General features: G+C 46.4%; 1 protein-coding gene across 4 annotated transcripts in view; it reads right to left on the bottom strand.

Annotated features, from left to right (window-relative positions):
• CBS (cystathionine beta-synthase) overlaps positions 1–25,191 on the bottom strand; it is a 370,635-nt gene that overhangs the window by 290,194 nt on the left and 55,250 nt on the right. For all 4 annotated transcript variants that reach the window (XR_004539237.1, XM_033942214.1, XM_033942217.1 and 1 more), the window contains exon 4: positions 15,729–15,863. Coding sequence is in view for 3 of the 4 variants with exons in the window: in XM_033942214.1 (XP_033798105.1) it covers positions 15,729–15,863 (135 nt within the window). In the remaining variant the exon portion in view is untranslated. The remainder of the gene's footprint in view (positions 1–15,728; positions 15,864–25,191) is intronic.

Genomic DNA, 25,191 nt, shown 5'->3' with positions numbered 1-25,191 from the left:
GTCCATCATTTCTCTCCCTCTCCTCTATTTTCAGACCCATTATTTCTTCATCCCCCCCCCCCAAAGTTTGGCATATGCACGTCTCTTTGAACACCCCCTTCCCTCCGTGTACTTCTAAACCAGGGTCCCCCCCAAAGGCCTGTCCCCCCTTAAAGGTCTGCCTGTCCCCCCTTGAAGGCCTGTCCCACCCCCTTGTAGGCCTGTCCCCCCCTTGAAGGCCTGTCCCTCCCCCTTGTAGGCCTGTCCCCCCCCACCTTGAAGACCTGCCTGCCTATCCCCCCCTTGAAGGCTTGTCCCTCCCTTGAAGGTCTGCACCCCCCCTGAAGGCCTGTCCCCCCTTGAAGGCCTGTCCCCCCCTTGAAGGCCTGTCCCACCCCCTTGTAGGCCTGTCCCCCCCCTTTTATGCCTGTCCCCCCCTTGAAGGCCTGCCTGCCTGTCCCCCCCTTGAAGGCCTGTCCCTCCCCCTTGTAGGCCTGTCCCCCCCACCTTGAAGACCTGCCTGCCTATCCCCCCCTTGAAGGCTTGTCCCTCCCTTGAAGGTCTGCACCCCCCCTGAAGGCCTGTCCCCCCTTGAAGGCCTGTCCCCCCCTTGAAGGCCTGTCCCACCCCCTTGTAGGCCTGTCCCCCCCCTTTTATGCCTGTCCCCCCCCTTGAAGGCCTGCCTGCCTGTCCCCCCCTTGAAGGCCTGTCCCCCCCTTGTAGGCCTGTCCCCCCCTTGAAGGCCTGTCCCTCCCCCTTGTAGGCCTGTCCCCCCCACCTTGAAGACCTGCCTGCCTATCCCCCCCTTGAAGGCTTGTCCCTCCCTTGAAGGTCTGCACCCCCCCTGAAGGCCTGTCCCCCCTTGAAGGCCTGTCCCCCCCTTGAAGGCCTGTCCCCCCCTTGAAGGCCTGTCCCCCCCCTTGAAGGCCTGTCCCCCCCCTTGAAGGCCTGCACCTCCCCCGAGGTCCTGCACCCCCCTGAAGGCCTGTCCCACCCCCTTGTAGGCCTGCCCACCCCCTTGTAGGCCTGTCCCCCCTTGAAAGCCTGCCTGCCCCCCCCTTGAAGGCCTGTCCCTCCCCACTGAAGGTCTGCACCCCCCCCCGAAGGCCTGTCCCCCCCCCTTGAAGGCCTGCCTGCCTGTCACCCCCCTCCCCCTTGAATGCCTGCCTGCCTGCCCGCCCCACCCCGAAGGACCGCTCGCCACCCTGGCCTCCCCGCACCACCTATGAAGCAGCACTACCTATGCTCCTGGCCTTGCCGTTCAGTCCCCACCACCACCACCACCATCCCCGAAGGACCGCTCGCCCCACTGACCTTCCTGCACCACTTATGAAGCATCCGTAGCAGGATCGCGACGTCAGCTATCCCTGCGCTGCTTAGGCGCTGCTTCCTGCGCCGCGTTCCCGCCCCTCCTCTGACATCAGAGGAGGGGCGGGACCGTGGCGCAGGAAGCAGCGCCCAAGCAGCTCAGGGATAGCTGACCTCACGATCCTGCTGCTTGCTGCTTCACAGGTGGTGCAGGAAGGTCAGTTGGGCGAGCGGTCCTTCGGGGGTGCGGGGGGACTGAACGGCAAGGCCGGGAGCACCCCTTCAGGGCTGGCACCTGGAGCGGACCGCCCCTCCCGCCCCCCCCTTGGTATGCCACTGTCCCCCCCCCCCCTTACATTCCTCTCCTTCATGGGATCCGATAAGGCAGTACACTTGCTTTCACTCTGCTACTGCTTCATGCCTAAGCGGGACCAGGAAGCAGTAGCAGAGGGCAAACTTACAGCCGCACATGGCAGCGTGTTTACTTCACTCACACTGCTGGCAGCCTGAAGAATGAAAGAGTGGCTACAGCGATGGATCCTTCCATCCCCAGATCCACCATTTCTCTTTTTCTCAACTACCCTTTCAGCCAGCATCTCTCCCTCCTTCCCTACCACCCCAGGGTCCACCATCTCAATCTTTCTCTTCCCATCCAGTATATCCAGTATCTCTATCCCCCCCTCCCTCCACACATCCCCTTGGGTCCAACTTCTCTCCCTTTCTTTTCCCTCCATCCCATTGTCCACCATCTCTCTCCCTCTCCTGTTTTCAGACCAATTATTTCTTCCCCTTCACCCCCCCTTCGCCACACCCTAAGTCCGGCATATGCCCCTCTCTTCGGGCCCCTTCCCTCCATGTTCTTCCAATAGCTATACCAGGGGGCCCCCTGATGGCTGGCATGTTTCCCCCTTTTCCCCGTCGACCCCCAGGCCTCCCGGTCTCACTTTAAAAATGAATTACAGCCTGCAGAGAATTGCTGGTGCAGTAACAATTTTAACAGGCTGCCATCAGCCTCCGCTGCACGTTCCCTCTGCTATGGTCCCATCCCTCCTCTGATGCGACGTCCTGTTTTGGTCTGGGATGGACTGCAGCAGAGGGAACGTGCAGCGGAGGCCAATGACAGGCTGCTAGAATCCCTACAGCACCAGCGATCCTCTGCAGATCATAATTAATTTTTAAAGTGAGACCAGGAAGCTAGACGACGGTGGAGAGAAGGGGAAAACATGCCACCCTTTGGGGAGCCCCTAAAGCCCTGGGGTCAAGGGAAACGTGTTATGGGAGGTCCCCATAATATTGGGAGTGCACATTGCTAGCACCTATGCCCCTATGGAGCACTTCCCAATCGACACCACACCCCCACACCATGAACTCTGACATCGGGCCTCCTAAACTAAGGGTAGCAGCGGCAGTGGATGGCCAGCAAGATACAGTGCTTAGGACAGGCTTTTCGCTGCCACTCCTGCTTTAGGAGGCCCGAAGGTATGCGGGGAGGAGGATTAGTCACTGAATCGGTGAGGCCAATTTTATAAGAAAATGAATCAATTCACCAAAGTGAATCAGTGCATAAGAATATAAGAATTGCCGCCGCTTGGTCAGACCAGTGGTCCATCGTGCCTAGCAGTTCGCTCACGCGGCGGCCCTCTGATCAAAGATCAGTGCCCTGAGACTAGCCCTACCTGAGCACGTTCCGGTTCAGTATGAACTTGTCTAACTTTGTCTTGAATCCCTGGAGGGTGTTCTCTCCTATGACAGACTCCGGAAGAGCGTTTCAGTTTTCTACCACTCTCTAGGTGAAGAAGAACTTCCTTACGTTCGTACGGAATCTATCCCCTTTCAATTTTAGAGAGTGCCCTCTCATTCTCCCTACCTTGGAGAGGGTGAACAACATGTCCTTATCTACTAAGTCTATTCCCATCAGTACCTTGAATGTGTCGATCATGTCCCCTCTCAATCTCCTCTGTTCGAGGGAGAAAAGGCCCAGTTTCTCTAATCTTTCAATGTACGGCAACTCCTCCAGTTCCTTAACCATCTTAATCGTTCTTCTCTGGACCCTTTCGAGTAGTACCGTGTCCTTCTTCATGTACGGCGACCAGTGCTGACTGCAGTACTCCAGGTGAGGGTGCGCCATGGCCCGGTACAGCGGCATGATAACCTTCTCCGAACTGTTCATGATCCCCTTCTTTATCATTCCTAGCATTCTGTTCGCCTTTTCGCCACCGCCACACATTGCATGGATGGCTTTATTGATTTGTCAATCATAACTCCCAAGTCTCTGTCCTGGGAGGTCTCTCCAAGTACCGCCCCGGACATCGTGTATTCGTGCATGAGATTTTTGTTACCGACTTGCATCACTTTACACTTATCCTCGTTGAACCTCATCTGCCATGTTGATGCCCATTCCTCAAGCCTGATTATGTCATGTTGCAGATCTTTGCAATCCCCCTGTGTCTTCACTATTCTGAATAACTTTGTATCATCCGCAAATTTAATCACCTCACTTGTCGAACCAATGTCCAGATCGTTTATAAAGATGTTGAAGAACACGGGTCCCAGCACTGAGCCCTGCGGCACCCCACTGGTGATGTTTTCCAGTCCAAGTATTGTCCATTTACCCCCACTCTGTTTCTTATGCTCCAGCCAATTTTTAATCCATGTGAGTATTTCACCCTCCGTGGCTTGCAATTTTCCGAAGTAGTCTTTCATGCGGAACCTCCTCAAATGCCTTCTGATAATTTAGATATACAATGTCGACCGGGTCGCCCTTGTCTATCTGTCTGTTTACTCCCTCAAACAAGTGCAGCAAGTTTGTCAAACACGATCTGACTTTGCTAAAACCGTGCTGACTGGTCCTCATCAGTCTGTGTCCGTCAAGGTGATCAATGATGCGGTCCTTTATCAGCAACTCTACCATCTTTCCCGGTACCGAAGTCAGACTCACCGGTCTGTAGTTTCCCGGATCTCCCCCTCGAACCTTTCTTGAAGATCGGCATAACATTTGCCACCTTACAGTCTTCCGGAATCTTTCCCGATTTGATCAACAGATTGGCTATTAGTTGAAGCAGTTCAGCTATGGTCCCCTTCAGTTCCTTGAGGATTCTTGGATAGATGCCATCTGGTCCCGGGAATTTATTGCTCTTAAGCCTATCAATCTGCCTACACACCTCCTCTAGACTGACCGTCAATCCTGTCAGCTTTCCGTCTTCGTTTCCAGCATATAGCCTGATGGGTTCCGGTATGCTGTGTAGATCTTCTTCGGTAAATATAGATGCAAAAAATGTGTTCAGTTTGTCGGCGATTGCTTTGTCCTCCTTTAGCGCTCCCTTTATTCCATGGTCATCCAGTGATTCCACTGCTTCCTTTGCAGGTCGTTTCCCCTTAATATATCGAAAGAACGGCTTGAAGTTCTTCGCCTCCTTGGCTATTTTTTCCTCGTAGTCTCTTTTGGCCCCTTTTACCGCCTTATGGCATCTGCATTGATGTTGCTTGTGCTTGTTCCAGTTTTTGTCCGTTTTTGACCTTTTCCATTCCTTAAATGAAATTTTCTTGTCTCTGATCTCTTCCTTCACCTCTACAGTGAGCCATGCCGGTTCTTTGTTCTTTTTCCTTTTTGATACGCGGTATATATAAATTTTGCGCCTCGGTGACTGTGTCCTTAAAAAGGAACCAAGCTTGCTCTAGTGTTTTTACAGTGTTTATCCTCTTCTTCCCTACCATAAGTCTCATCCCTTCGTAATTCCCTTTTCGGAAGTTCAGTGCCGTGGCTGTCGTTTTGGACCGATGTTTCTCCCCTGCGTCCAGATCGAAGTGGATCATATTGTGATCCCTGTTTCCCAGCATCCCTTCTACTTCTACATCTTGTGCTGGTCCTCACAGGCCATTTAGAATTAAGTCCAGAATTGCATTTCATCTAGTATTTTCCTTGACTAGTTGTTCCAGGAAGCAATCACCTACAGCATCCAAGAACTTGGTCTCTCTAATGCAGCCAGAGGTGCCTAGGTTCCAGTCTATTCCCGGATAGTTGAGTCACCCATGATAACTGCGTTGCCTCCTTTGCAGTTGCGTTTAATCTCGTACGTAATTTCTCTGTCAATTTCTTCAGACTGCCCTGGGGGTCGGTAGTAGATGCCAATATTCGTTTCCAGGCCATTTGTTCCCAGAATTTTGACCCATAGAGACTAACTTATCAGTGAGTTGTGGTGTGTTCTCTCCAGTAGATTCAATTCCCTCTTTGACATATATGACAATGCCCCCACCTTTTTGAGCCACTCTGTCTCTGCGATATAGTTTGTATCCCAGTACCATAGTGTCCCAGATGTTTTCCTCGGTCCACCATGTTTCCGTGATGCCTATGATGTCAACTTTATCTTTTTGTGCCATATCTTCTAATTCACCCATCTTGCGTTCATGTACATACACTTGAGTTTGCAACCTGTTCCTTTCTTGCATTTCCTTCCCTCTTGTGTCCTTTTCGATCTGTCTTGCCCGTGACCTGGTAAGTGATTCCCTCTGTCTTCTTGCACGGTATCCCCCGGGTATACCAGTTCCCGAACCATCGACTCCCTCTCTTTCAGTCGACTGTCGGCTTTCCCCTTCTTCCTAGTTTAAAAACTTCTCAACTTCTCTCTTGATGTTGCTTGAAAGTAGCCTCGTTCCCTCTCTGCTGAGGTGGATTCCATCCTTCCTATATAGCTTGCTCTTTCCCTAGAACGTCGTCCAGTTGCGCACGAAATGGAATCCTTCTTCCTCACACCAGTGCCGCATCCACGTGTTGACTGCTTGCAGCTCCATCTGCCTTTTCTCATCAGCCCTGGGTACCAGCAGGATCTCCGAGAATGCTATCCTCTGCGTTCTGGTCTTCAGCTTCCTTCCTAGCATCCAAAACTGGTCCTTCAGTACTTCCCTGTTGTAGTTCCTGTTGCTCATGTTGTTCATTCCCACATGGATCACCACTGCCGTATCTTCTTCTTCCACACTGTCGATGATCCTGTCAATGCGGCTCACTATGTCTTCTACCTTGGCTCCCGGTAGGCAGGTCACCAGCCGATCCAGTCTTCCTCCTGCTATATGGCTGTTGACTTGTCTGATGATGGAGTCCCCCACGATTGCTGTCCTCTCTATCTTCTCTTGATTCTCCAGTCGCAGGTTCGTGTCCCTGGTGTACGTCCATCTCTCCTGCCACAGGCTCCGTATCCTTCATTCTCGCTGCTGTGTCACCCATTTCTTCGTTGTGGTTGTCCGTCGGGTGGTTCACACTCTCTGTAGGTGTCTTTTGGTAGTTCCACTGTTGCTGGTGATTTTCCACGGCCTTCCTGTATGCCTCCTCTATGAACTTCTCCAGCTCTCAGACTTCTCCCTCGATGGTGTCCTCTGTCTTGTTCTCTGCTTTCTCTATCTTGACGTTCTCTGCATCTCTGTCTTCCTCCTCTGCTGCCTGAAGTGCCTCCAGTTCCAGTATTCTCCCCTCCAGGAGTCTGACTTGTTTCTTCAGGCTCTCCAGTTCTCCGCATTGAGCGCATACGTAAGACCACCTCCCGGAGGGGAGGTAGTCATACATATGGCAGACGATGCAAAAAACTGGGTAGCTCAACATCTTGCTTCCGTTTACTGCTTCCATTTCTGCCTGCTTGCCGGTCTGTTGTGGCTGTCCTCTGCACCTGCTGTGTCCTCTGTGCCTGCCTGGCTGTGGCTGTCCTCAGTGCCTGCTGTCCTCTGTGTCTGCCTGTGGCTGTCTTCAGCGCCTGCTGTCCTCTGTGTCTGCCTGGTTGTGTGTCCTCTGCGTCTGCTGTGGTCTCCTTCTGCTCTCCTTTAGCGGTGTGTGGTTGTGTGTCCTCTGTACCTGCTGTGTCTGCCTGGTTGTGTGTCCTCTGCACCTGCTGCGGTCTCTTTCTGCTCTCCTTTAGCAGTGGCTCATCCCTTTTCAAGGCCCTTTGCAAAGGCACTCTCTCTAAGGCGACCACCTTTAACGCTCGCCTTCACGTGACAAACGGCTGAGCGCTGTTGGCCCCTTCCCTTTTAAGGGGGAGCTTCGGTGATCAGCGTTGGGTGTGGGTGGAGATAACTCTTGCCAATTCCCCCTGTAGTCTCCTGCCTCTTCTTCCCCTTGTGCACTTTTCTGCTCTTGCTTTTTGGCTCCCCTCTCCCTCTTTCACTTTTTCCTGTTGCTTCCTCTCTCTTGCAAATCGGGAAGCAGTAGCCTCAAACTCAAACCCTTTGCACGGCCACATTTTGGATTTGTAGGTACTTGAAGAGCCTCAGAAAAAAATAGTTAATGTCTTATTAAAGAAATGACAATTTTGTATGAGGTAAAACTCTTTATAGTTTATAAATCTTTCCTTTTGGCTGTCTTAATAATAATATTGTAATTTATAGCTAAAGAGACATATGATCAAGAAACTGTTTTATTTTACTTTTATGATTATGATAAACACACCGAGGGCCTCAAAATAGTACCTGGCGGGCCGCATGTGGCCCCTGGGCTGCGAGTTTAAGGACTACTGAACTATGCCCTTCTCTAGCAGAATCTCATAAATAGTTCATTCTTCTTTTACCTTGCTAAGTGGAGAAGCACAAGCAAGCAAAAAAAAAAAAAAAGCAACAAACTTCAGGGCTTCACATTCTTCACATGTCTCAGAATCACATGCTTCTTGAAGCTGGCCATCAGCTCCTGGGAGCTGGTGGAGGGAGATCTGGTGAATCCACCTAACAAAATAGTTTTCTTTAAACTTCCATAATCCTGCACTTTAGATAGTTGGTGAACTCTCCCACAATTCTCAAATTCCTCCCGAGAGACTTGCATGAATAAAGAAAATCAAAAATTTCAAAACAGCAAAACATTCTCTGGTTCAGGGTTTAAAGTGTTAAGAACATAACAATTGTTATCCCAGGACAAGCAGGCAGCATATTCTTAACGCATGGGTGACGTCACCGACGGAGCCCCGGTACGGACCTTTTTAACTAGAAAGTTCTAGTTGGCCGCACCGCGCATGCGCGAGTGCCTTCCCACCCGACGGAGGAGTGCGTGGTCCCCAGTTTCTTCGTTTCCGCGGAGCGAAGAAGTCGCATGTGGTTTCAACGGCCGTTGAAAACTTCCTTTTTGCCTTCCCGCTCGCGTTATTTTCTTGTTTTTTCTCTTTTTCCCTTCGGGTTTCTTTTCCGTTCTAAATTGTAAAAAAAAAAAACCTTTGTTTTTTCCTTTATTTTTCAGGCCGGCCCCGGCGGGGCCTGTTGCCATCATACAAGCCTCCGGGTTTGATTTTGCGGAGGCCGTGTTCCCATTCATGCCCCCGCAGCCGGGTTTTAAGAAGTGCCAGCGGTGTGCACGCCCGATCTCCCTCACTGACCCACACAATTGGTGCCTACAGTGTTTGGGTCCTGAGCATCGGGCGGACGACAGGAGACCTTCGTCCCATCCTCGATCTCAGGGACCTCAACAAATGTCTGGTCAAGGAGAAGTTCAGAATGCTCTCCCTTGCCACGCTGTACCCTCTTCTTTCTCAACATGACTGGCTATGTTCCCTGGACCTCAAAGAGGCCTACACTCACATCCCAATCAATCCGACTTCACGTCGCTACCTACGGTTTCAGATACAGCACCGTCACTATCAGTACAAAGTGCTACCTTTTGGCCTCACTTCATCGCCCAGGGTGTTCACCAAGTGCCTTATTGTGGTGGCGGCCTTCCTCAGGTCTCACAACCTCCAGGTGTTCCCCTACTTGGACGATTGGTTGGTGAAAGCTCCTACGTCGCCGCTTGTGCTGCAAGCCACTCATCACACCATCTCGCTCTTCCATCTCCTGGGGTTCGAGATCAACTACCCCAAGTCGCATCTGCTTCCTACACAGCGACTTCAGTTCATTGGAGCAGTTCTCGACACCACACTAATGAGGCGTTTCTCCCCTCCGATCGTCAACGGACCCTGCTCCACCTCTGTCGTCAGGTGCTCCTTCATCACTCCATTCCTGCCCGACAGATGATGGTCCTCCTGGGCCACATGGCCTCCACGGTACATGTGCTTCCTCTGGCACGACTCCACCTCAGGACACCTCAATGGACTCTTGCCAACCAATGGTCGCAGACCACGGATCTTCTTTCTCATCCCATCTCTGTGACATCGTCTCTTCAGCAATCTCTTCAATGGTGGTTGAACTCCTCAAATCTTTCCAGGGGTCTACTCTTTCATCTACCCCCTCACTCCATGATCATAACCACGGATGCCTCCCCCTATGCGTGGGGAGCTCACCTAGGAGATCTACGTACCCAGGGACTCTGGACCCCTCAGTAGCGTCAACATCACATCAATTTCCTAGAACTCAGAGCCATGTTCTATGCTCTCAGAGCCTTCCAGCACCTTCTCTGCCCTCAGGTTCTTCTCCTGTGCACAGACAATCAAGTCGCCATGTACTACATAAACAAGCAAGGCGGCACCGGATCTCGCCTCCTTTGTCAGGAGGCTCCCCGCATCTGAACCTGGGCCACGGCCCGCAATCTCTTCCTCAAAGCTGTCTATATCCAGGGCGAACAGAACTCCCTGGCCGACAATCTCAGCCGCATTCTTCAACCTCACGAGTGGACTCTGAACCCGTCCACACTCCACTCCATCTTTGCTCGCTGGGGCACTCCGCAGGTGGACCTCTTTGCAGCGCCTCACAACCATCAGCTGCCCCAGTTCTGTTCCAGACTCTTCTCTCCTCATCGTCTAACCATAGATGCATTCCTGCTCGACTGGACGGATCGGTTCCTCTATGCCTTTCCTCCACTACCTCTGATGTTGCGGACGTTAGCCAAACTCCGCAGGAACAGGGCCACCATGATTCTCATCGCTCCTCGGTGGCCTCGTCAACACTGGTTCTCCCTCCTGCTTCAGCTCAGCTCCAGGGAGCCCATTCCTCTTCCTGTGTTTCCTACTCTACTTATGCAGCAACGTCAGTCTCTACTGCATCCCAATCTGTCTTCGCTCCACCTGACAGCTTGGTTTCTCTCGGGCTGACCTCTCCAGAGAATCTGTCTCAGCCTGTCCGTCGCATTTTGGATGCCTCCAGGAAACCGGTCACCCTCCAATGTTACCATCAGAAGTGGACCAGGTTCTCCTCTTGGTGTCTGCTGCATCATCACGATCCCACCTCATTAGCGGTGGAAACTGTACTGGACTATTTGCTCTCTCTGTCCGTTGCTGGCCTCAAGTCTACCTCAATCAGAGTCCACCTCAGTGCCATCACTGCGTTTCATGAGCCTATCCACGGAAAACCTCTCACGGCTCATCCACTGGTTTCCCGGTTCATGAGAGGCCTCTTCAATGTCAAACCACCTCTGAAGCCTCCTCCTGTCGTCTGGGACCTGAATGTGGTTTTATCAGCCCTCATGAAACCCCCTTTTGAGCCTCTTGCCACAACTTCGCTCAAACTTCTAACATGGAAGGTGCTTTTCCTCGTTGCCATCACCTCTGCCAGGAGGGTTAGTGAACTGCATGCACTGGTCGCCGATCCACCGTTCACTGTTTTTCACCATGACAAGGTGGTTCTGCGTACCCATCCTAAATTCCTTCCCAAGGTGGTCTCGGCTTTTCACCTCAACCAGTCCATTGTGTTGCCTGTCTTTTTCCCTAAACCCCACTCTCATCCTGGGGAACAGGCGTTGCACACGCTGGATTGTAAGCGTGCGCCCTTGCATACTACCTTGACCGTACCAGGGCTCACCACTCGTCCCCTCAGCTCTTTCTGACATTCGATCCTAACCGTCTAGGTCGTCCTGTCTCTAAACGGACGCTTTCCACCTGGCTTGCTGCCTGTATTGCGTTCTGTTATGCTCGGGCCGGTCTCTCACTGGAAGGTGCTGTCACGGCCCACAGGGTCAGAGCTATGGCTGCTTCTGTGGCTTTCCTCCGTTCCACGCCCATCGAGGAAATCTGCAAGGCTGCCACTTGGTCCTCAGTTCACACGTTCACTACTCATTACTGTCTGGATGCCTTCTCCAGACGGAATGGACACTTCGGCCAATCCGTGTTACAAAATTTATTTTCCTAATGGCCAACCATCCCTCCTCCCTCTCTGTTAGCTTGGAGGTCACCCATGCGTTAAGAATATGCTGCCTGCTTGTCCTGGGATAAAGCACAGTTACTTACCGTAACAGGTGTTATCCAGGGACAGCAGGCAGATATTCTTACGTCCCACCCGCCTCCCCGGGTTGGCTTCTTAGCTGGCTTATCTTAACTGGGGACCATGCACTCCTCCGTCGGGCGGGAAGGCACTCGCGCATGCGCGGTGCGGCCAACTAGAACTTTCTAGTTAAAAAGGTCCGTACCGGGGCTCCGTCGGTGACGTCACCCATGCGTTAAGAATATCTGCCTGCTGTCCCTGGATAACACCTGTTACGGTAAGTAACTGTGCTCCGCTGCTGGGTCAGGCCAGTGGTCCATCGTGCGCAGCAGTCCACTCCCGCGGCGGCCCCCAGGTCAAAGACCAGTGCCCTAACTGAGACCAGCCCTACCTGCATACGATCTAGTTCAGCAGGAACTTGTCTAACTTCATCTTGAATCCCTGGAGGGTGTTTTCCCCTATAACAGCCTCCGGAAGAGCGTTCTAGTTTTCCACCACTCTCTGGGTGATGAAGAACTTCCTTATGTTTGTACGGAATCTATTCCCTTTTAACTTTAGAGAGTGCCCTCTCGTTCTCCCTACCTTGGAGAGGGTGAACAACCTGTCTTTATCTACTAAGTCTATTCCTTCAGTATCTTGAATGTTTCGATCATGTCCCCTCTCAGTCTCCTCTTTTCAAGGGAGAAGAGGCACAGTTTCTCTAATCTCTCACTGTACGGCAACTCCTCCAGCCCCTTGACCATTTTAGTAGCTCTTCTCTGGACCCTTTCAAATAGTACCATGTCCTTCTTCAGGCACAGCGACCAGTGTTGGACGCAGTATTCCAGGTGAGGGCGTACCATGGCCCGGTACCGCAGCATGATAATCTTCTCCGATCTGTTCGTGATCCCTTCTTAATCATTCCTAGAATTCTGTTCGCCCTTTTTGCCACCGCTGCACATTGCGCGGACGGCTTCATCAACTTGTCGACCAAGTCTTTTTCCTGGGGAGTCTCTCCAAGTACCGCCCAGGATATCCTGTATTCTTGTATAAGATTTTTGTTACCAACATGCATCACCTTACACTTATCCATGTTGTTCCTGCCTGATAGAACTTGCTGCTTTTACTTTATAAGCAACAAGGGACATTCTGAGGGAGTGGATGTCTGACCAGGCTCTCTCATTTTGGGGATGGAGAATAAGTATCCAGGAACTGATGTGTTGGGAAGCAATGGATGCCAAGGGTACTAACAAACATAAGAAGAAATTCTTGGACATATGGGACCCCTATCTGCAGGGACTTCCACATAAACTTTGCAGCCAGACATTAAACTCCCTATAACTCCCTGAGGATCACTCTCTTGGTCACCAATCTTCATTTTCTTTTCTCTTACTTTGTCCTGTTTCTACACAATTTTCAGCTTATTGGTCAGGGTGGAGGGAGGGGTTGTGGGGGGTTTTAGGGGGTTGTGGGGGGTGGTTTAGGGGGATCTGTGGGGTATTATTTTGTGTACCAAAATCCGGGTCATAAGAACCAAGACCTGGGTTTTGCTTTTGTCCACTTTATTGTCTATTTGCCAGTTTACCTTGACTATTTCTTCTGTGAAAGTTCTGGCTGCCAGCATTTTTTACTTGTAAGTTTATTTTGCTTTGAATAAACAGTTTATACATAAGCACCAAGGGAAAAAATAAACCACAAATGAAAAATCTTTCAAACTCAAAACTTTTTCTCTTCTAAGGCACACCCTCCTAGTGAGCCTCAATTCAATGAAAAGTTCTCATGGCTCCTGGTCACACAATAAAGCCAGTAAAGCCAAACCCTGCATTCCCAAAACACAGTAGAAAGAAAAAAGTTTTAAAAGTCAACTCACTTTCATTGACTCTAGCACAGGTTGCTCAGAAGTGTCCATAAGTTCCTTTAACTCAGGATAGTTTCCCTGATATGGCAGTTTCTCTGGTCTGTCCCCCCCCTGAAGGCCTGCCTGTTCCCCCTGAAGGCCTATGCCATCATTCCTGGCCTGTCCCCTCTTTGAAGGCCTGTCCCCCCCTTAAAGGTCTGCACCCCCCCTTAAAGGCCTGTTCACCCCTTAAAGGCCTGCACCTCCCCCAAGATCTGTCCCACCCCCTGAAGGACTGCCCCCCGAAGGCCTGCCTGTCCCTCCTGAAGGCCTATGCCACCATCCCTGGCCTGTCCCCCCTTTGAAGGCCTGTCCCCCCCCTTAAAGGCCTGTTCCCCCTTGAAGGCCTGCACCCCCCGAAGGACTGCGCACCCCCCCTGGGAAGGCCTCCGTGTTGCTCCTGGCCTCCCCGAACCGTTTACCTTCTTGCTGAAGCCTGCAGCCGAAGATCGCAGTTACAGCATCTTTGTACTCTGAGCTGTTTCCTCCACTGCGATCCTGCCTCTGACGTCAACCGCGATCTTCGGCTGCAGGCTCCAGCAATAAGGTAAACAGTTCGGGGAGGCCAGGAGCAACATGGAGGCCTTCCGGGGGGGGGGGGGGCAGTCCTTTGGGGAGGCCAGGAGGGAAGCCGGAATGCAGCACTTCCCGACTGACCCTCCCCTCCTTGCCCTCTAAAACAGGTGCGGCATCTGCCAACCAGCAAGAGCAGCGCTGCCGCTCCTGCTTTATGGAGTGAGGGGAGAGGTCCAAATTGGGAAGCCAATTTTTAAAAAATTTAAATCGATTCATCTGAAGTGAATCGGTGAACCGATTCGAATCGTGAATTGGGCAGCACTAGTGGGGAGCTCTACCTTAGCCAGGAAATTATCAATAACAATATCACTGGAGAGTCCTATAGAGCAGTGGTTCCCAACCCTGTCCTGGAGGACCACTAGGCCAATCGGGTTTTCAGGCTAGCCCTAATGAATATGCATGAAGCAGATTTGCATGCCTTCCATTTCCATTATATGCAAATCTCTTTCATGCATATTCATTAGGGCTAGCCTGAAAACTCGATTGGCCTAGTGGTCCTCCAGGACAGGGTTGGGAACCACTGCTATAGAGTATAAAGATTATATTGTAGAAATTCCTGTTGAATCAGATGAATGTCTGAAGATACTATACCCAGCACATCGCAGATCTCAGTAATATAATGCTGTGCTCTACATTTCTGAAGTTTATATGCTAATAGTCGACTAGTTTTATTATTAAATTCAAAATATGTCCGTTTAAGCCTATTCAAGTGTTCAGAAATATCAGCTAACTCGAGATCATATAATTGTTGTTTCACTTCTTTTAACTTCGTATGGAGGGTTAGTTCGAATCTCCATTTCCACAGAAGCAATTTGGGCTCTCAGCTGGGATTCACGCAACCTTCTACTTTTGGTCAGATGGGCCTGCAAGGAAATAACGTTACCCCGTATGACGGCTTTCAATGTCTCCCATAGCACTCAAGGAGTAATCTCAGGCATATTATTACTGTCCAGAAAAGATTTCAATTGGGTTTCTAACAAAGAGACATTAGCCAACTGGAGAAGAATTGCCTCATTTAATTGCCATTAATGCCTGCCAGATGGAGGGATGTTATATGAGAGACTCATAGTAATAGGAGCATGATCCGACCATGTGGCCTAGTGTCTTGAAACATCTGAAACAGAGCCTAACAGTGAAGATCCACCCAGCCAAAAATCAATGCAAGAAAGAGAGGACTATTTAGGTGAGAAATATGTATAATTTCGAACCCCTTGATGGCGAGAGTGCCATATATCAGCTAAACCCCATTAATTCAGAAAGCTAAGAAGTTGAGCTCTATCTTGCTGGGCATATTGAGTTATCTAAACTAATTTGGCATAAGCTCAAGTTGAAGTCCCCACTCACCACCAGAGTACCCTCTACATTGGCCGCTAAGATCTGAGACATCTGAGAAAAGAACTCCCCTTGTAAAATATTTGGGGCATAAACATTTAGAAAGGTGTACATGCATTGATTAAGTTTTGCCCCTTTTTCTTAGCATCTTGTTTGTTTTTTTGGCCGCCACCACACATTGGGCAGAAGGTTTCATCGTATTGTCTACAATGACATCCAGATCTTTTTCTTGGGTGCTAATCCCCAAGGTGGATATACCCCTTAGATGGTGCCAAAGCCAAATTAAATATTTAGGAAATCAATTTTGCTCAACCTGGGAACAAACTCTTCAAGTTAATATTGTTAAGCTAATACAACAAATCTGAGATCATGTTCTAATTGGTCCCCTTTATATCTCAACTGGTGGAGCAGATTGGAATCAGTTAGGATGGTCTTAGCTCCATACATAATATTTATTTTAAGTATGTTACCCTTTCAATTCCCTAAATCTTTTTTCCATAATATAATTCTTTCAAATTTCTTAAAATATCCTTACAAAAGTTACAACTTCCAAAGTTTTGCATACCTGTGTTTCCAGATGTTGGCTCAATGATGGTATGTCCAGGTTTTAAGATTCCTGCTCTTTCAGCATCTGCCACCATCCTCAGGCTTATTCTATCCTTCACGCTCCCGCCCGCATTGAAGTATTCACATTTTGCCACTAAAAAAGGTAAGAGATACTGTCAAGCTGATCAAGTCTATTTCACATCAAGATTTTCTAATCTTGCTGAACTCCAAGATTCAAATTGGTGGATTTAAGATCCTCTGGATGCATTGGATGCAGGCGGGATTACGTACCCTGGATGATGTAGTATCAGAGAGAAAGCTGCTTGACTTTTCATGACTGCAACAAACATTTGGCATTGCTAAGTCTCAAAATTATAAGTGGTTGCAGTTGAAGCAAGCCATTCAGAAGGAGTTCCCCGATTGGCGAAATCTTAAAAATCAGTATAGTTTGCCAGTCCTATGCTTCCAGGCAGATTTCCTAGGGCATCAGGCCGCCCAGTGGTACAAATTAATATCTGATTTTTTGAATAAGAAACCAAAGACTGGCTTCGTGACATTTGGAGCTTTGAGGTAAAGCAGCAGATTTCTGCGTCTCAATGGCCACAAATTTGGACTTGGAGGATGAGATGTACGGCGTCTGCATCTATGAGACAAACATGGTTTTTCTTGTTACATAGATCTTTTTGGACCCCTGTTCGTTTACAGAAATTGGATAGTTCTAAGTCTAACAGATGCTGGCACAGTCATCTCGATGTAGGGACATTGGATCATCTACTGGACTATTGTCCCTTGATACTTAAGTTTTGGAGATCCATTTGGGGTCAAGTGAATAAAATATTTGAAAATCCAGTGGCATTGACCGTATGATACCATGCTATTTAGCACATTAATGAGGGCTAAAAGCCCAATATCTTCCCATAATAATAAACTTCTCTTTATTATGACGGGAGTTGCCATACAACTTATTTTGAAGAACTGGAAAAACTGGGACCGGTTAAATTATAATTTAAAGTGGGAATCTTTATGCCACATTTTAAAATGGAACGTATGATTGCTATACAGCAAGTTCATCATAGGAAATTTAAGGAAGTTTGGGAGCCATTGACAAAATTCTGTAAGGAGTGATTACAGATTTTAGCCCTTTGAACATACAAGTCCGGGGTGGGGAAATACTTTTAATTTAATTATGATTGAGTGTAGTTGTTGGGTATATAGAAGGGGGGAAGGGTACATGTATTTGTTATGAAATATAATTTGATTGAATTTAAGTGCTGTTAAAGTGTAAAATGTCTTTATAATATGTTACACTTATTTTAAGCTTTAAAATGAATAAAGATATTTTTTTAAAAAGAAAAAAAAAAGATTTTCTAATCAAACAACTGAAGATTATTGCTACTACCTCCTCTATTTTGATTTCAATTGCATCAATCATATTGGATAACAGTTTGCTGTATGAAAAAAAAAAAGACTTAAGAAAAGCTTTATGGGAATATGATTGTAAAGTACCCAATCTTCCCTAGACATAATGCATTGGAAATAAGTGATCCTTTATTCATTTACAATTTGTGCTCATTCCACTTATATACAAGGTAAAAGGATGTTGCAAGAGTATAGTCTTAATGTGGTTTCAGCTTTATTAGTATTTATTTTAAAGATTCCCCTTTTGAGTTTTACTCCTCTTCAAAGACTAAAAACATTTATGCGTTTCTAAGACTTACTGTTACTACAACCCTAATTTAGAATAGAAGAATGAGAGTTTGGGATATTAATTGTTAGTATATCCTCAAGCAGTTTGTCAGATACATATAATCAAAGCCAAAACAAAAAGATAAAAAGCATTTTCAAAGAAGGAAGACTTAGGGCTCCTTTTACTAAGGTGCGTTAGGCTTTAACGCACAGAATAGCACGCACTACATTGCCCTGCACGCTAGACCTTAATGCCAGCATTGAGCTGGCATTAGTTCTAGAAGTGTTCCACGTGGTAATTTCCTGCGTGCGCTAAAAACGCTAGCGCACCTTAGTAAAAGGAGCCCCTATACTTCTAATTTTACTCTAAAAAAAATCAAAGCATAATGAATTACTGTAGATTAAAAATCTAATCTATCACATTCCATAGCCAGAAAACTAAGGGCTAGATTCACTAACCTATATTAGTCAGTGTTATTTTGTGAACATGACTTATTAGTAAGTAAGTCTCAATGATGATGAAAGGACTTGTGACTTGTGCAGGTTACTAAGTCTAGCCTTAATATTGCTTTGGTTTGCATCTATGAGGAATTGAGCTTTTAATTATGTTGCATCAAAACTTATCTCCATGACAAATTTCTCTGACCCCCCACTTCAACCTTGATGTACTTCCAAAACACTTCCAGATAAACTTGACTAAACTTAACATGCCAATGTAATTTTGAAAGTTCTCTGTAATGTTGCTGTCTGTATACAGTCTCTTCCCCTGTAAACCGCTTAGAACTGTTTGTGGCATGGCGGTATATAAAAATAAAGTTAATAATTATTTTGTTTATAACTTATTTTTATCATATTGTGTTTTTGTGTAGGGTCTGTAGGCTTTTTAGGATAGTAGTTATCAATGTACACTACCATTAAGACATGTTATTTTACTAGCTTGTGCTATTTTAGCACAGTTCACATTTTATGCAACGAGACCTAGGTACTAAGAGTTAAGACTAAAATAATATTGTTTTTCTATTGCGACTTGTATACCTCCTTTTTGTAGTTTTACAACCATAGTCAAAGCGGCTTACATACAGGTATTTCAAGCATTTTCCCTATCTGTCCTGGTGGGCTCATAGTCTATCTCAGTGGTCTCAAACTCGTAGCCCGCCAGGTACTATTTTGAGGCCCTTGGTATGTTTATCATAATCACAAAGTAAAATAAAACAGTCTCTTTAGCTATAAATTACAAAATTATTATTAAAACTTAGCTAAAAGAAAAGATTTATAAACTATAGAGTTTTATCTCATGCAAAATTGCCATTTCTATAATAAGAGTTTAACTATTTTTTCTGAGGCCCTCCAAGTACCTACAAATCCAAAATGTGGTCCTGCAAAGGGTTTGAGTTTGAGACCACTGGTCTACCTAATGTACCTTGGGCAGTAGCCCACATTGATAACTTCCCCTTTTACAATCAAAAAAGTTATTAGGTTCTGGTCTAGCTCAATTTCAGCATGCATTTTTATCATATGTTTTTGTGAGGCACAACAAGGGATAAAAATGAGAAACTTCCACACTGACATTTTGAGAAATCAAGACAACTTTGATGCTTCCTTTTTTTTTTTTTTTTTTTAATAATTCTTTATTCATTTTATAACTTACATCAAATACATCAACATTGGTATTAACATTTTAACATACTATCACTTGAAATTCTACAATTAATCTTATCAAATTAAATTTATCCCCTTCCCTCCCATCCTTTTATATTTCATAAAAACATTTTCCAATAATAAATACCCCCCTCCCCCCACCCAATTTCCATTTGAACTAATCAAGGAAGAAAAATATATATTCTTTTTTTTTTTTTTAATATAAATTTTTATAAATATACATTCATACAGTATGTATATAGGAAAGAGAGATTTAACATATTAATTAAAAAGAAGAAGAAAAAAAAACTAAACAAATTCTATTACAATATCAATCATCTCTCAAATGAAAGTCCACATTATAGGAAAAGCAATTCACATTGGTAGGGCCTTATATTATACAGAAATTCGAAAAACCATAATAAATGCAGTGTTACTTCTTCAAATAAATGAAAACTAGACCTTATTCCACTGTGGGAGCCCTGGACAGGATTACTCCTTTAGCCTCAAGAAAAAATCGTAACTGCGGGGGATCAAAGAAAATATATGAATGTTGATCCAACAAGATCAAACATTTACAAGGATATCTAAGTTGAAACTTAGCCCCCAAAGATAGTACATATTGTCTCATTTCCAGGAACTCTTTCCTTCGGGATTGAGTTAATTTAGATACATCCGGAAACATAGAAATCTTAGAGTCCATAAAGGTCACCTCTTTAAGCCTAAACAACAGCCTAAGAAGTGCCTCTTTATCTTGCTGAAAGACAAATGTCACCAAGAGTGTAGAATATGAAATGACTTCATCCTCTGAGATTTCCAAGATTTTCGTAACATCCATAGAACTTAAATTAGTTGAAGCCTCAGTTTTAGAAGCCTTCTTTGAAGCTGGAAGGTAATAAGCTTTGTGTAATGGAGGAAAACCATTCTCAGGGTATTTAAATAACTCTTTCAGAAATTTATAAAATAAGTCTTTAGGCGTCATTGCTAAAGTTTTAGGAAAGTTAAGTAATCTCAAGTTCAACATTTTAGTGTAATTTTCCAAGTTCTCTACTTTCCTTACTAATAGCAATTTGTCCTTCATTAAAGTAATCTGTGTTGATTGAATACCTTGGACCCGTTGGTCCAAGTGATCTATCTTTTCCCCCTGAAATTTTATTTCCTCCTTCATAGATTCAATCCTTACATTTTGTGCATTTACCAAAGGAAGAGTTCCTGCACATAATTTGTATAAGGAATCTAAAGCAGTCCAGATGGATTCCAGAGTGAACTCAGTTGGCCTTACCAGTGGGGGGACCGATAGAACTTGTCCTCCAACCTCTGATGCCAACTTTGCCTTCTCCAACGATGAAATCTCTGCCTGAGAAGCTGGGGATACCGGTAAGCCCTCCAGCTCTCTCGGGGAGGATCCTTCCTGTCCCTTCAGAGCCGCCGTAGTTCCCTGCTCTCGCAGCTGTTGGGGAGGCTCAGGTCCTGCGGGGCTGAGTGAGATATCACTCCCGATAGCCGAGACTTCCCTTTGCCTCGGCACAGCCAGTTCGCCCCAAGGTGAAGAAGCAAAGAAGCTCGAGATCGTCTCCTGTGTTCCGGGAGTTAAGTTCAGCCTGCCGGGCTGTGGAAGCCGCTCTTCCCCTTCTCTTAGGCATACTGAGTTGTAAAATTAACCCGACTCTCAAAAGGAAATGCTTCTAGCAGGAGAGCAGATAGTGAGCGTCCTCACTGCACCGCGGCCATCTTGCTTCTCCCCACTCATTCTTTACAATAATCTGATAATGGCCTCCACACATCCTGAAATTTATTAAAGTTCCCTTTTTGAATGGCTAATGCTCTTTCCATTTTATAAATATGGCATACTGAATTCCACCAAAAACTAAAGTTCAATCTATTCCAACTTTTCCAATTAAGTGTTATTTGTTGTATGGCAACTCCTATCAAAATGAGCAATAATTTATTATTTGCAAAGGATATTTGACTCTTAGCTCTCATCTCCATGCCAAATAATCTTGTATCATAGGATAATGCCACATGATTTTCTAATAAACAATTTATTTGACTCCAAATTGATTTCCAAAATTCCATAATAAATGGACAATAGAATAATAAATGGTCTAAAGTCCCTGCTTCAAGATGACAATGCCAACATCTATCAGACTTAGAGCTATCAAATTTTTTTAAACGAACAGGGGTCCAGAATGCTCTATGCAACAGGAAGAACCATGTTTGTCTCATAGATGCAGACATTGTACATCTCATCCTCCAAGACCAAATACGTGGCCATTGAGAAGCAGAAATTTGATGCTTAATCTCAAAGCTCCAAATGTCTCTAAGACCTGTCTTTGGTTTTTTATTCATGAATCCAGAAATTAATTTGTACCACTACGCAGCCTGGTGTCCCAGGAAGTCCGTCTGAAAGCATAAGAACTCTAAACTATATTGATTATTAAGATTTTTCCATTCAGAGAACCCTGCCTGAATGGCCTGTTTCAGTTGTAACCATTTATAATTTTGTGATTTATCAAGACCAAATTTGTGTTGCAACTGTGAAAAATCAAGCAGTTTACCATTAGATATAACATCATCTAAATTACGTATTCCTGCTATTATCCAATGCTTCCAAACGACCTTAAATCCGCCTATTTTGATCTTGGAGTTAAGCCTTATAGTTTGATTTGTAGATTTTTGTATTGGGATAGGTGTTAAATTATTAACATATAGTTTTCCATGTATCAATTAATATTTTGTTTTCTTTGTACAACCTAGGCACTTTAATGCTAAGAACATGACACAGTCTTAAAGGAAACAGGAGCTGCTATTCCAACCTCAGCCAATCTGGGAGCTTTTCCATGAATTCTGGGAGGACCCAATACATACCCTGGCGCATAATATAGAACTGATGATACCTACAAAAATTTGGAAAATTTACCCCTCCCTCTGTAATTGTTTTTTGTAGGGATACTAAGGCAATCCTAGCATGTCTACCCAGCCAAATAAATTTTGTAAGAATATTATTTAATTTTTTATAGAAAGACCCCTGAAAAAAAACTGGCATTATACCCATTTGGTAACAAACCACAGGGGAAATCATCATTTTAATAGTTTGGACTCTCCCCCACCAGGATAGATGTAAAGGATTCCATTGCTCACATAATTCTGTAACCTTCTGTAACAAACATTTTCCATTCATTTTTATTGTTTCTTCCAGTGTGTTTTTTTTATCCAAATACCTAAATATTTTATTCCCTCCTTTTTCCAAATAAAGGGAAATGAACTGAATAAACCTTTTGTACAATAAACATTGAGTGGAAGAACTTATGATTTATTCCAATTTATTTTATAACCTGAAAATCTTCCAAATTTCTCTATCAATTCTAGCAGGCATGGAATGAATGTCTCAGGATTTCTCAAATAAAGCAAAATATCATCTGCATAAGCAGAAATCTTATATTCCTGATCTCTACGAGGAATACCCTGTATCTCCTTCGCTTGCTGAATAGCTAATAATAAGGATTCTAATACAATATTAAAAAGCAAAGGAGATAATGAACAGCCTTGTCTAACCCCCATTTGCAATCTAAAACCATCTGAAAAATTATTATTAATATATAATGTAGCAATAGGGGAGCTATACAATGTTTGGATCATTTGAATAAATCCTGATCCAATACCAAACCAATCCATAGTTTGGTACATGAAGGTCCACTCTACTCGATCAAAAGCCTTCTCTGCATCCAAGGATACTGAAAAGGCTGGATCTTTAACGTCTTTTGATAAATTTAACATATGCATAGCCAACCTGGTGTTATTTGAAGAGTGTCTCTGAGCAACAAACTCAGTCTAGTGCATACCAATAATAAAGGGGAGAGCCTTAGCCAACAGTAGAGTCAATGTTTTAGCCAAAAGTTTTCCATACACATTAATTAAGGAAATAGGCCTGTAGTTTGAAACCAATGTGGGATCTTTATTTGGCTTTGGACAGAATTCTAGCCTTCCAGACAGGTAAACAGAACGACTGGCTGGGTAACATTATCATGCTCTCCTCTTCCTATCAAGGTTTTAGAAAATTAGTAAAAACGAAACTGTTCAACCGATGTCACCTAAGAATTTGTTGTTCATTATCTCTCATATTCTGTATACCGAATTCATAGCTATGTCGCTGACTGTCTTATTTGTACTTGCTTTCAGTGTACAGTGGTGCCTCGCATAACGAACGCCTCGCACAGCGAACGCTGCGCACAACGAACTTCTTGTCTTGATTCGTACAACGGACTTCGTTTCACACAACGAAGTCGCCCGAGCTGCATCCTTCCGCGCAGTGTGCGTGACGCTACCGGCTACCCTCCTCCTCCTCCTCCTCCTCCATCAACCAAATCGGAAGTAGAGAGTTGCGCGGGGACAGAAATCCCACCCGTCCCCACCCGTCCCCGCCAAAGTCCCACCCGTCCCCACCCGTCCCCGTGAAGACTCCCACCCGTCCCCACCCGTCCCCGCGAGGAATCCCTCCGTCCCCACCCGTCCCCGCGAGGAATCCCCTCCGTCCCCGCCCGTCCCTGCAAGGAATCCCCTACGTCCCCGCCTGTCCCTATAAACTACAGAAATAGTTATTTCATTTAATTATGCTACTGAATTAAAGGCTCTGTTAGAAACCCATTTAAAAATAAGCAAAAAGACTTTATTAATTTGGAAATATTAATTGGGAAGAATACATACTTTGTAAACGGGTTTCTACCAGAACCTCTAATGTTTATAAATTTTTATCAACACAACTAATATACTACTTTATCCTTAAGCAAAAAAAAAATAATAATAATAATTTTTTTCCTACCTTTATTGCCTGGTTTCTGCTTTCTTCATGTTCTCATTCAATTCCTTCCATCCACTGCCTCTCTTCTCTCTGTGTCTTCCATTTGCTCTGTTACTGTGCCTCTCCCTTTCTCCCCCCTCCCAAATTGGTCTGGCACCCATCTTTTTCCCTCCGCTCCCCCCATAGTCTGGCACCTCTGTCTTCTTCCCTGCCAGCGTCTTCTTCCCATTCCCTCTTCCCCATTTCCTTTCAGTGTCCTTCTCCCCCACCATCTTCCCCATGTCCTGTCAGGCAGCATCCTTCTCCCCCCTCTGCCTTCCCCATGTCCTTTCAGCGGCCTTCTCCCCCCTCTGTCTTCCCCATGTCCTTTCAGCGGCCTTCTCCACCCCTGTTTTCCCCATGTCCTTTCAGTGGCATTCTCCACCCCTTTGTCTTCCCCAGTGCTTTCAGGGTCCTTCCCCCCCCTTCCTCCCGTTTACCCCATGTCCTTTCAGCGTTCTTTTCCACCCCTTTGTCTTCCCCAGTGCTTTCAGCGGCCTTCTCCCCCCTTAAGCGTCTTTTCTTCTCCACTCCACTTTTCCTCCCTTCCTGCCTCCACCTTTGTGGCGCTTTTGCACCGGACCGACAACAGAACAGGCCCGGTAGGACAAATCTCCCTGTCCTGTAGCCGCGAATCTAAATTACCTTCTTACAGCAGCTGGAGTAGTGAAGCTGCTGTAAGAGGTAATTTAGATTCGCGGCTACAGGGCAGGGAGGTTTGTCGGCCGGGCCTGTTGTCGGTCGATCGGGGGACCTGACCGGCTGTGCACATTCTTCGGGGCGGACCGCCCCCTCCCCCCTCTTTCGTTCGCCATTGCCTTCTCCCTACCTGCCCTGCCGCACACAACCGACCGGAAGTCTTCCTGATGTCAGCGCTGACGTCGAAGGAAGGGAGGGCTTTGCTTAAGCCCTCCCTCCGACGTCAGCGCTGACATCGGGAAGATTTCCGTTCGGCTGTGTGCTGCGACAGGGCAGGTAAGGAGAAGGAGACTACACTCGCGGCTCGAGTGCACTGCGATCCAACCCCGCAGGAACCCCGCGACCCTCGGAGGTGTCTCCACGGGATCCCCGCGACCCTAGGGGGCGTCCCCACGGGATCCCCGTGACTCAAAGGGGGAACCCGCGGGATCCCCGCGGGTCCCGCGGGATTCCCGTCATCCCCGTTCCCGTGCAGCTCTCTAATCGGAAGTTACATCATGAGGGGAGAGGAAGGAGGAAGGAAGCAGTTGGCAGCATACGCACTGTTAGAGCCCCGTGGCTTGTGTTAAAGTTGTTTACAGACTTCAAAAGCAGCGGGAGAAAGCAGTCGCCGGCCCTGTTT

Source organism: Geotrypetes seraphini, chromosome 4 (assembly GCF_902459505.1).
Source record: "Geotrypetes seraphini chromosome 4, aGeoSer1.1, whole genome shotgun sequence".
NCBI classification, from domain to species: Eukaryota; Metazoa; Chordata; class Amphibia; order Gymnophiona; family Dermophiidae; genus Geotrypetes; species Geotrypetes seraphini.
This window is presented reverse-complemented; position numbering and strand designations above follow the sequence as displayed.